The 12,293-nt window shown below is 39.3% G+C and overlaps 1 protein-coding gene across 5 annotated transcripts in view; it reads right to left on the bottom strand.

The window, feature by feature from the left end:
• The window catches only part of sei (potassium voltage-gated channel seizure), a 48,719-nt gene that overhangs the window by 10,890 nt on the left and 25,536 nt on the right, over window positions 1-12,293 (bottom strand). For all 5 annotated transcript variants that reach the window (XM_087356382.1, XM_087356385.1, XM_087356383.1 and 2 more), the window contains exons 5-14: window positions 10,568-10,722; window positions 9,589-9,709; window positions 8,813-8,933; window positions 8,165-8,325; window positions 7,352-7,500; window positions 6,471-6,613; window positions 6,009-6,202; window positions 5,386-5,600; window positions 4,807-4,940; window positions 1,830-1,937 (exon numbers count right to left, since the gene is read on the bottom strand). In XM_087356382.1, the coding sequence (XP_087212508.1) occupies window positions 1,830-1,937; window positions 4,807-4,940; window positions 5,386-5,600; window positions 6,009-6,202; window positions 6,471-6,613; window positions 7,352-7,500; window positions 8,165-8,325; window positions 8,813-8,933; window positions 9,589-9,709; window positions 10,568-10,722 (1,501 nt within the window). The remainder of the gene's footprint in view (window positions 1-1,829; window positions 1,938-4,806; window positions 4,941-5,385; window positions 5,601-6,008; window positions 6,203-6,470; window positions 6,614-7,351; window positions 7,501-8,164; window positions 8,326-8,812; window positions 8,934-9,588; window positions 9,710-10,567; window positions 10,723-12,293) is intronic.

The raw sequence follows: 12,293 nt of genomic DNA on the forward strand, positions 1-12,293 counted from the left end.
CCTAGTTGATGCTACAGTTGTTTTAAATTTCACTACCAAGTTTCAAAACCAGAATCTAATTTTCCTTCTGAGAAATTTTCCTGCAAAAATTCTGTGGGATTACATTACATATGACGTTTTCATATCATAAGAAGTACCTTCTTCATTTCAGCCTGAATCCCTCATTAACACCTCACTTTCTTTGTTGTTGGTGCCAGTCAAGAGCTGGGATCCCATTCCAAAAAAGTGACCATACTGGCTTATGAACAGAGCAATAAAATGGTACTGAGGGAACCATAAATTAGTTGTACTTGAGTTAACTGAAAATTTAAGTTCCAAAGTGATAAAAATGCTGTAGCAATATTAAGTTTACTATACTGAACAAAGTTATTAACAGAAGGTGTTGATAAAATAATACTGAAATAAACAGTTATTTAGTTATTCTGAGAAGCTTGGAAGTGAATGAGATTCAAAACTGTGTAAGCTGTGACATTTCTGGAGACTTGTGTCACCACAAGCCTCCCTGGCATTTGTGCGACGTACCAAGATAATATGAGGCTGCTGCCATTCTGACTTCACACGTCTCTTCCCCATAACTAACCTAGGATAACCATTTGATCAAACTGCTCTCTCAGTCCTCAGATCAGAGACTTCATCTCTGACCCAGCACTTGGCAGGTCTCTGAGTAAAGACCTTATTTTTTACTAAATGATATAGATATTTTAGTCATAAGATGGAAGTTCAGTCCTTTTCAAGGACTACTACATAGGGCAACTAATAAAAGCACACATGTATACATACATACATATTCGTGAGTCCCTATTGGGAACACGACCCATTATTACAGTGTCTAAGTGATTTCAATAACGAGTGCCTTGCGTGAAATAGTTACCAGAGCCAGCTTCTTGTTTCGATTGCCGCAAAAACACACAGGAAGAGAATTGAAAGAAAGCAATGCAAATAAGCTATAACATAAGCAACTTCTTCCTGTTTTAAAGAAACATACACGAGTAGACAGTGTATCAAGAGACAAGGACACACAAAGTTAATTAAACTAATGTGTCAGCAGAAAATCACACATGCAACATGCGGCAGTACTGCACTCTGTCATGAAGAGGTGAAACTACTTAACATTATACAGTGATCTACAGCATGAGCAGGTCCAGTCAGTAGACTGTGGCACGAGATGACAGCACCAGGTCATTCATTTTGTTTGGCAATGCTGCAGTAACAATGCTTTTCTGTTTAAATGTGATAAAGCTCTTCCCAGAATTAACAAACAAAGACTTTTGAATTAATAAGACAAAGATTTCACATTATATCAGACAGGAGAAACAACAGCATTTAAAATGCCACATTTTATGTCGTTAAATTTCATATAGACAGCAAAAGAAATTTTCATTTGTCTATCCTTGAGAAATTTAATCGACTTTTAGTTATATATGATAAAAGGAAACATGACTTGTATTTTAAATGCTACTTGTATATAATGAACTAATATTCTCAGGTAAAGTTCTTCAAGTGCACAAATCTGAAGAAAATATAGCCTCAATCACTAAACCAGAAATTGATTTAGAATAATTTTATATAATATAATGAGTAAAATATTTTGTATTAAGCCCGCCCTGAGTTGAAATGGGTTTTCAAAAAAATTAAGCAACCTTTAGGACAAAAAAACAAAATTTGTATACTGGAGACATGTCTCCATGTCTGTTAAAATATTACTAAATATTTTCAAACACACAGACCTCAAAAAAAATGTATTCCAGTTCCAATGGGTGCATGCAACATTTTAAATGTGTGACAGTGCTGCCACCTCATGGTGCACAGTGAGAATGTGTGACACCTACCAGATTTGCAGTCCTGCTGCTGGTGTCTCAGGGTCACGGTGGCCGCTGATGCCGACTTGTGCAAGCCACGGAGATCAGTGAGGCTCCGTTTCAGCTGGGAGAACATGCCTGTGTACCCAATGCATACTCAGTCTCTATTTCCACGAAGGCAGGATTCCAATTCCTAATACATGGACACAATAGAGCGTTTGCCAACACGAAGGCCTAAATGGAGACAAAACACAAATGGACGATGTCCAAACTTCAGCCCTATCTTGTCACTCTGTTTATGTATGTAAGTGCCTTCAACGGTAGACAGAATGACTATAGTTTTTGAACTGAATAATCCCAAAAATGTCCTTAATTTATGTCTGTCGGAATAAACAAACATGGAAGGATTCTACACATTCAGTAAGAAAGAATGATGTCCACTGTTGGCCCAGCCAGTCAACCCACAACGCTCTTTGTTGGAACCCCGCCTGCAGAACTACGCCATACGCAATGCAACAGTAGTCATACAACGTTATCGTCAGGTTCCGGTCAACTCCATCCAACTCAAATGAAACCTTACAATAGCAAGGTGAAATCTGGATTTTTGAACACTGGTGAGACACAGTTTGTTAAAACTATTCAGCCCCTCAAATATTTAAAGGTCTTGGTCACTCTTTGTTGGTCAAGTTTCAAACTTCTGATAGCTTACAATAAAAGGATAAATAAACAGACAAGTAGATTCCTATATTTATTTCCTACAGTTTAAACAACTGGATGAAACTCCTCATGACCACCCAATGAACACGATATAAATTCTCCAGGACAACCCAACCCATCGTAAAACAACAACCTTATATATCCTACCCTTAACTTACCTGACTTAACTAAACCTAACCTAACCCAACCTAACACCAAACGCAACCTAATCTAATGTAACACACCCCAATCAAAATAACCGAAACGCATAGGATTAAACCCACCTCCGATTAAGGACTACCAAATAACCTTCCAGGACTTCTCCAGCAATTCTCCATGAAAAACAATTTCAGCATAACTTCTCCAGGACTTCTCCGACACTACTCTAAGACTTTTCCAGAATTTCTTCAGGATTTCTCCAGGATTCTCCAGCACATCCCCATGAATATGATAGAAATTTCTTCTCAGAAACTGTTGTACTTTATGCACAAACATGTTCACTGTGCAGCACACTATTACAATGCTGAGCAAAGAATTTGGGGCCACGTCGAAATGGCAGAAACACAGTGCCGAGGCACCAATAACTGAATTTAAAACAGAAAATTGAGGATATATTGACTCCTTATGTGTTGTGAAGATCCCGCGTGTATCATTAACAGTGGAACTTATTAAGTTAACTGATTTTGTAGTAAGTGAACTAAATTCATATAAAGAGAAAATCTCTTTCTTTAAAGAAAGTTACACTGAAACTCTGACAGGCTGATGAATACTTATGATACGTTCAATAAATTTCTATTACATTAGAGTCCTTGCAGACAGGAACAAGTCTCACTCTGTATTGACATATCTGAAAATCTGGAGTTAGAAACACAAGTGCAACACTGCCAACTGTACAAATGACTACTGCAAACATTGCAACATTTCTAACTACAACAGCAATTACCCATGCAGTAACGAGGTTTAAATTATGGTGTTACGGCTGCTGACCTCATGCCACGGGGCTAAGTCAAGCGGATTACTGAACTAATGACATCTACATACATCCAGTGAACTTACCAATTCTATGCATTACAAACATGACTACCATTCGAGGCATGACAGCTCGACAAAAAACAAAGTGTTTTCACATTATGCTGCCACGGCAGCACTAGTCATGGCCCTACATCCCACCTGCCCCAAAGGATGGAATTGTGTGTTGTTGTGATACAGAAACTAATAGCTTATCATCTGGTAACATATGAATAGCAAAGGTGTGTGGCCCACTGCGGGGCAAGATGTGAACAGAAGAAGTGATATACGCGACTTTCGGTATCCACACCGACTGCCCGCGGTCAATGTGTGGATTACCGAAAGCCCACACAATCTCTTTATGAACAGAAAATTACATAGTTCAGAAAAGTAAACAATCCAAATATCAGCGAATTACAGAACAGCTCTAGACTGCTGGTCAGTATGTTAACTAAAATTGTCGTGTTTTGGTCCAGTGGCTATAAATTCAGGCCTTGACACAAACAAGATTTTGTTCTTGGATTTTAAAGACCCACAATTTATACATGATCCATGTTGAATTATTTCAGATCTACTAAAAATTTATTATCTGGGAACAAGGAGCATTTATGAATTAGTTCTAAAAATAAAACACTTACAAAGCACTATCCGATCATGTTATGCCACTAAGTGCAGTCATAATCACTAATCTTAGGGCAGGCTCTTCTGCCACAATTACTCCAAGCAGCTAAATTCAGTGTCTCTGACCATGTACTAGGGTGTCTATATTACTGCGCAGCTCTCTCAGATTGATTGATCAACTACACGTCAATTTGAAATGTTCTTAAATCCTACATATGGATACAGGGTCTAACAACATTACAACAACAAAAAGTACCACTTGAGCCATGTGAAATTTACCCACATTGTCTCAGGAATTCCTGGCTGAAAATACTGCAAAGACAACATGGAATATTTTTACGCTCCACAATTAAATATACGTATCAGGCAGAGCCCCTAAGTCAACATGACAAGTATGCATTTGTAAATTATGAAAATCTAACACGAGGTACAGAATGAACATTTTCAAATGTCACTGTGGAAAGTACCAACAGAGAAGAACCAATCTGGAGAAAACAGCACAGCTGTCTGTTTACAATTCTGAGTTTATGAATTTCTGACTTCTCCGTTTTCCAGTGGACAGACTGACGGCTTGCATAAGAAGGATTTCACTGACAACAATCAACTCAACTGAGCTTTCCTCCTGTGAGCAGTGCCAACACATGCCACGTGACTCGGCTGTGCAGTGCAGTGCAGAACATACCTGCGATGGAATTCAGAGCTCCGCCACTTGATTTGTGCTGCTGTTTGTCATCACCAAATTCCAAGTTCAGTGGCGTGACATCCTGACCCGCCTTGTCTGTCGAGAATTCCAGGATTCCATGGCCAGATTTCTCACTGCATGAACACCACTAGTTTGTTAAATGTACTCAATCCTGTGTAATAGTCATCGGAAAACACGTAGACTCCTGACTGCCTAGATAATGTGTCCTCTTAATTTTTGTATTTTCCAATCATTAATCATACAGAAACAGTAACTAATATTATACTCAGACACACACTTCATGAAGGTGTTGGAAAAATATAAATAAAATATAAATTAAGAAACATAAGTCTAAACACACCTCATTTTCATGTTTATGTTCATTTGAACAGTAAAAACACTGTATTGAGTACCTTCATAAGAGACCCTGAAAGATTTGAAGTAGTAAATGTTCCGCAAACGAAGGAAATTGCTGCGAGAGAGTCCCACAGTAAATGTGGAATCGTCAACCAAGAGGAACCAGGTGGGTGACAAGTTTTGCTACATGCACCATCAGAATAAAATTAAAAAGTGACTTACTAGTCACTGCCATCATCACTGGGCTCCCTGCTATTCGCCAGTCCTGCATCTCCAGCACCGCTCATACTTGTGGGCACCGCAAGCTCTCCCTGGCGACGCGGTAGTCTGAACGCATACTTGCGAACGTCAGAGTCCCTGTCTTGTGAACTGGAGCGAGAAACAATGGCCCCTGGGCGGTAGCGTGTGGCCCGTGGATCTACCCCTGCTTGTTCCTCCTACAGTGCCCAAACAAACACAAGTGAAATGAGATGGAAGAAGGGGTCAATATGTCATTCTGTAACTCATCACTCTACAACACTGCTTAAGGTGGAGATTTTTGTGGGAAATACCTTAGGAAGGCCACACTGAAGAATGAAGTATAACTTTAAGGAGAATATTGCTGAAAAACACAGTAAGTTGTGGTTCAAAGTTATTCGCAACATCAGGAATTTGAATCAATGGCACTGAACAACAGGAATTTGTTATATACCTATGGTAATGGCTTTGTCTTACATTAGCGTAGAAACTTATTTTCCATTGCTGGGATAAAACAGTGATGGAAGGTATTTGAAATGAAAGTGTAAAAGAAAACATTTGTGTCTATGCTGTACTGGAGCAGCTCTGTCACTCCAAAGTCCACTCACATCGCGCATGTTGAAGGTGATCTCCAGGTTACTGGAGAAGGACTGGTAGAACTCTGGATACAGGTCTAGAACTTCCAGGAGGTCATCTCGGTGGATCTTGTGTAAGTCACAGTAAGTGAGAGCACGCACATTGCATGACGACTTACCCAGCGTCGGATGAAGACATGGGTTCTCCCCAAATATGTCATCCTTCCCTGTAAAACACAGACAAGACAACGGGAATGGGGAATGTGACCACTATGGTAGACCCAGCTATGCACTGGGCCAGAGACTTAGGCCTGTACTGTTTCATCATGAAACTGGATACTGGTCCTTCCAGGCAAATGCTAGCACGACATTTTAAAACAGAGCATGACTATATGCATGAGTACACACACTATTATAAAGTCTAAGTGGCTGGGAAAGTGTCATTAAACTAGGGGATCAGACAACACAAAGTTTGCCAATGGGGTAAACACTTACCCAGGATGGCCATAACAATGTCATTCTTGAGGATCTCGATGGAGCCTCGGGCGATGAAGTACAGCGATGTCAGAACATCCCCCCTGTGCACAAGTGTGTCCCCTGGTGGTGCATGCGTCGTTTTAAACTTGAGTGACAAAGCCCTACAACATAATTCCCGCATCAGTAGTGATTATTTCTGTTTGGTCCATAAAATATACAGCCACATCCCAATCTGTCATGTTCCTACAACATGGGTATATCCCATTTTAATAATATGCAGAAATGTATTGTAGAAGAAAGAATTTAACTGTGAAGAGTTAAGTTAATTATCTCTCTTCAGTATGAAAATTGTTCTAAAAGTTTATCAGTCTGCAGTAGGACATAAGGTACAAAATCACTTTCTCCGCAACTTATTTATGGCGGCGCTTGGGGGGGGGGGGGGGGGAGATTTTTCTTAGCAATTCAAAACATTACAATAATGGATACAATTGAGAACATCATCAATATCATAGGCTGGTTAGTCACTTAAAGAGTCATAGAATTTTCCTAATGACACACTGGCCCCACAAGGATAAGCTGACTCTTAATTAACAGGACACAAGGGTTCAATACCACCGATACAAAATACCACCACTGTACAAGGTCCTGTTCTAGTTTTAACCAAATCCCATCCCCACAACTTGTTTGATACAAAATACTATCATCCCATCTCCTTCTAGGTCTTCAAAATGGGTGCATTACAGATTTCCCCACCAAAATTCCATGCATATTTCTTGTCCCCCAACTGAGTTACGTGTCCTGGATTTCACTATCCTAATAACGCTTAGTGACCTGTATGAAACACAACAGTACTGTGTAATGCCACATATTATTCACTCATCTCTCAGTTAGTTGAATACCTGAGGCAGCCGGGCGAAGCCCCCTCGAAGGCTGAACAATTGGTGAGCAGGTTTCTGTTGAGGTGCAGACAGATGTCGGCTTGAAGGCACTCGGGAAATCCCTTCAGAACGCTATTCATGTCAATACCGTTCGTGTATGTCCAGGCATGCTGCAAGTGTTCAGCAAGTTAATGTTCTGATGTCATCACTGCCACAGAACGGTTTGGCCGCAGACCACACGATGTGTGTGAGAAATGCACTGTTCTGTGCAATGAACTGTCTTTCTGATATAGTTACCAAGCAGCTGATTGTAGAATAAAAATATACTTACAAATAATGAACACATAAGAATGCAACTAGAGTAATAAAAAAACAGATAAACTCTGATATGTGAGTGTCCCTTACGCAGCGTACATACTATATTTGAGGTAGGTGCCAACAACTATGAGCCTGCTGAAGTTACAACGTAAGGACCAGCCACTCCAGTGCCCTGACGTTTATGCACTCTGACTGATAATTTACAAACTAGGATAAGGAGGGTGGGAAAATTCAGAAAGAATCAAATTCTTTCCCCACTGACTGTTACTACACCAGCTTGGAAAGAAGAGTCAAGTTTTGCAAATGCAGTTCTAAACCCTAACAATTTCCTGACGCACTGATTAATCGGTTAATCCAACATTTTGTACTTCACAAAGGATGTTTTGATTTTAATGGAGAGAGGTGAGATATATTTATATTTTAGATGATTATACAGTATTAATTACATTATTTTGAAGGATGAACAAAAGGAGTTGTAGATGAAATTATTGGGGGGTTAGCAGAAGACTGACTCACCTGGAAGTACTCCTCCAGGCGCTGTCGTAGTGGATTTGGGATCTGGTGAAAGCGGATGAACTCACGCACACGCAACATCTGCGTATGGTAGCGAGCAGTGCCCGAGTACAACCGCTGGATGATTGCCGAGACGTTTCCAAATATACTGGCATACATAAGTGCTGCAACAAAAGCCAGACTAAAGCATTAATGACATCTTCCTACTCACAAATCTAGACATTTCTCACTACAATGTGTCTCAGGTCTCTTATTACGCTTTTAGACACCACTGAACATGAGAATAAAAAGACAATGTGAGTCCAGAGAAGATAGACATTGTCTTGTTAGCATCATCACAATGGAACAACGCATTCACATAAACTTTTGACATCAAGGGACAATTCTCCACTATTGGTGAACAGGTCTTCAGTTCTTGATAAAATAACACTGAATCACCACCCTGAGATTACATGCTTTTTGAATAACCAATCAGGCTCTTAAGTGGGGACACGTTGCACACGAAACACCAAACCTCAGTCTCGAGAGGTGACGGCAACTGAAATTATAAATGGGAACATGTGACTTACTCCTGTGTTCTTATTGTGCTTAGAGCTCCTGTTTGGAAAATATATTAATTTGTAAATGCAATGCAACAATAAGAAGACTTACATCCGACCAGCATCACACAGATGGTGAAGATCTTCTCTGCATCCGTGTTTGGGGCAACGTTGCCAAACCCGACAGACGTGAGACTGCTGAACGTGAAGTACAGGGCGGTGATGTACCGTGACTAGAAGACAGAAACATTTCTCAATATTTTCAGAAATAAAACTGTTCCAAATTCCATGAGAAAACAGAATAAATGACCAAAAAAAACAACCCTGAAACAATTCCAGTATCTGGAAATGATTTTGTGCAAACAGAAATGCTGTTAACTTTATGATGTACGTAACTTTAGCATGAACTGCAACGGAATACTTGTCATAACACTGATACAGTTGTTTCAGCTATCCAAGTACAAAAGCACACTTCCAGTCTCTTTGCTGGATCATTTATTTCTTTGCCCACTAGTTAACACACGCGGTCCATACTTACTTAAGAAGACTAAAGTTTCCACAATACCTTGTACCCTACAGTAGACTGTAAGGTACAAGAATACAGTTAATAGTCCCATATACAGAAACTTCACTGATGCACCTTTGGACACAACTCGGTTGCTGAAAGCAAACGTAACGCAGTCCTACATGCTGCCTGAGCAACAATTCTGAATGACTACCTTCTCCTCTTCTGTGCTGTAACATCACAGCATAAAAACAAGTGGAACATTTTTGCACAAAAGTCACCTTCTCTCTGTGATCTATTGTGTACAAAACCATTCTGTATTGAATGCTTTAGCTTCAGTGACCTTAAAAAGCGAACTGTCTGTGGCTTTGAGTGGTCATTACCTTTATGGAAGGCCCACCGGTGTTGTTGGCGTAGTAGAACTGGTGAGTGTCATTAGCTAGGATGTCCAGCCAACCAACTTTGCTTTTAAGCAGAGGGCGCTCAGCATTACCTATTGCATACCTGCAATACAAGAGTAAAATCTGTGAATGATTATAAGCAACATCCAAGGGTTTCTGGAGATGCCAAAAGGGAGCCTGGAATGTTAATATATCCCTTGTTCTATGGACGTACACAAATGGAATGTCACATGAATGTCTGGCATAACGGCTAAAAATCTCGAATGCAAGTTGCCTATCAGTTACGGCAAGTGGAAAATTTATGATGAAATTGTGGTTATGGCTAGTTCTGGTGTTAAAACTGGCTTAATTTTCAGACAAGGCACTCATATACTTCGCAGGTGAATTATGAAATTGAAAATATTGTATTGCACATATTTAAAAGACTGTGGTTTTCTGAATTATGTCATCAGGTAGTCCTGTACACGGCTGTGCGTGCCATCCATCTGGAATGTTGGCAACAACCCACAACGCCACACTGAACCGCAGCCCAGACGACCGCAGTGAACATTTTCACAGTCTTACAGAACGTAGCAGTCAAGTGGTTAGTATATGTACTTCGTGTGTCTTAGCTGCGTTCATTCAGTCCCCCCACAAAATGCTACAATAGCTTAAATTATGCCATGATCACTTTCTTCCACATCCATTCAAATTAATTATTTATCAATCTTCCTATCATTCACTTTAATGCAATCTGAGCTACTGACAGCGCCATGAAACAAATGACAAATAAATAAATTTATAACCACAAAAAACTCAGTCCTCGTTTACCAACGAAAATCGAGATCTCCAGTGGCTGCCGCTCGGCATGTTCCTGTCGGAATTAACTGCATCACATCATGTGGTCCGAAGGGCATGATAAATCTGCATAGATTTTCATAATTAGAAAAAAGTTTATTTTGTTTTCATGTTCAAGACTCACCAGATGCATGCCAGCCAATGTGCGATGAGAGCAAACGTCGCCATGAGCAGCAGGAGCACAGCAGCACCATACTCAGAGTAACGATCAATCTTCCGGGCAACCCGCACCAACCGCAGAAGACGAGCAGTCTTCAGGAGGCCAATAAGTGTAGTTGTCTGTCAACATTTCACACAAAATGCACTCTCTCGCAACACACGTCCCAAAAGATACTGTTGCAAATGGGGAGGGGGGGGGGCACATGCAAATTTTGAGGATAAAGTTAAATGTAATTGCTATTCAGAGGTTCTTTGCATACTCATCGACAAATTTTTGTTTTGGGTCTCTTTTCTTAGTCCACTAAAATTTCCAAAAACAGAATTTTAACCAATTTTAATATCCTGACACAAACAAATATTCTTAACAAATATACATTGCTTTAAATACGAAAAATCACAATGATTTCTGTATGGAGCCAAAGTTAAACACCCCATAATTAATGACTGGAACTTTACTTCATTCCATCAAGTAACATCAGTACCAAATAGCAACATTTCCTGTCTCTAATCATTACCTCCTACTGCTTGTCATCTTGTGAGCCTCCAACATTGATACAAGCCTCAGACAAGAACGGGTATAATTCACATGTCTTCAATTTTGAGCACATACAAACAGTGCATTAAACTATGACCACATTATACATAAAAAGCAAACAATTCCATATGTAAATTTATGATTACAAAATCACATCTCAACACACACTGAGATTAGACTTCAAACATCTTGAAATACTCGGAATTTATATTTGTTAGATACAAACATTTTCCATATCTGAATTCAGTTTGTACACACACACTAGAACAGTAACACAAATAAACACTATACAGCAATTTATTCATAAGAGACGTTCATTTTTTTTTTATTCCCTTGTTTCTGAAAAAGAATAAGCAGATACTCATTTTATAAATATTTATAATTCAAACTCGAGAGAATAAAACTGATCTGGTCCATTTCACAGATTAATATAATTCTATTTGTTATATAACATGCCAATTCATTGTGCATGAAGACAGGTGAAATCCATTCAATCCACAATACATCACAGACTGCATTAAAAGAAATTTCTTTAATAATTTATCAGGTAAACAAAACATATCTTAAAGTTCTGTTAAGATCTATTTGTGAGTTTCAAATTAGTTATTTAGGATAATGTGTACCTTGTGAGAAATTAATAGCTCATTGTAGAAAACATTTTGGGAGCAGGCTGTGCCAAGTCATGGTGACAATGTGCTACACGCCTCCCACTAGTAACAAATTGTAACAAGCTCAGAAAAAAGGGTATGTGGCTGTCCAGATGCTGTGCTCCCTTGTCCAGTGGACTATTTATGCATTGTTGCCAAAGTTACCGCTGTTCTGTACAATAAGAATCAGAACAAATGTGGGACTACATAAAATAACAATAAACATTACGTTTATTAATAATACTTACTGTCCTAAAACATTTATGCCATACCATCTGATGGACAAAACAAGTCTGTAATTTATTCCAAATCCTCTCTTCCATACCTGAAGGAAGGGGTGTAAGGGTGGCAACTGTGAGCAACAGGTTATGTTAGGTTATGTTTGGTTAAGTGCTGAAAACCTAACACTACAATGGTATGGTGACTATTTATGAAATCTTCATCACATATTCTTGTGTCTAATTGGCCTGTAATCTTACAACTTAATGGCCCTAAAGGAAGATGTCTGA

The sequence above is a fragment of the Zootermopsis nevadensis genome, unplaced genomic scaffold, assembly GCF_977971745.1.
Source record: "Zootermopsis nevadensis isolate Lab colony 2312 unplaced genomic scaffold, Znev_1.0 Znev_ptg000027l, whole genome shotgun sequence".
NCBI lineage: Eukaryota > Metazoa > Arthropoda > Insecta > Blattodea > Termopsidae > Zootermopsis > Zootermopsis nevadensis.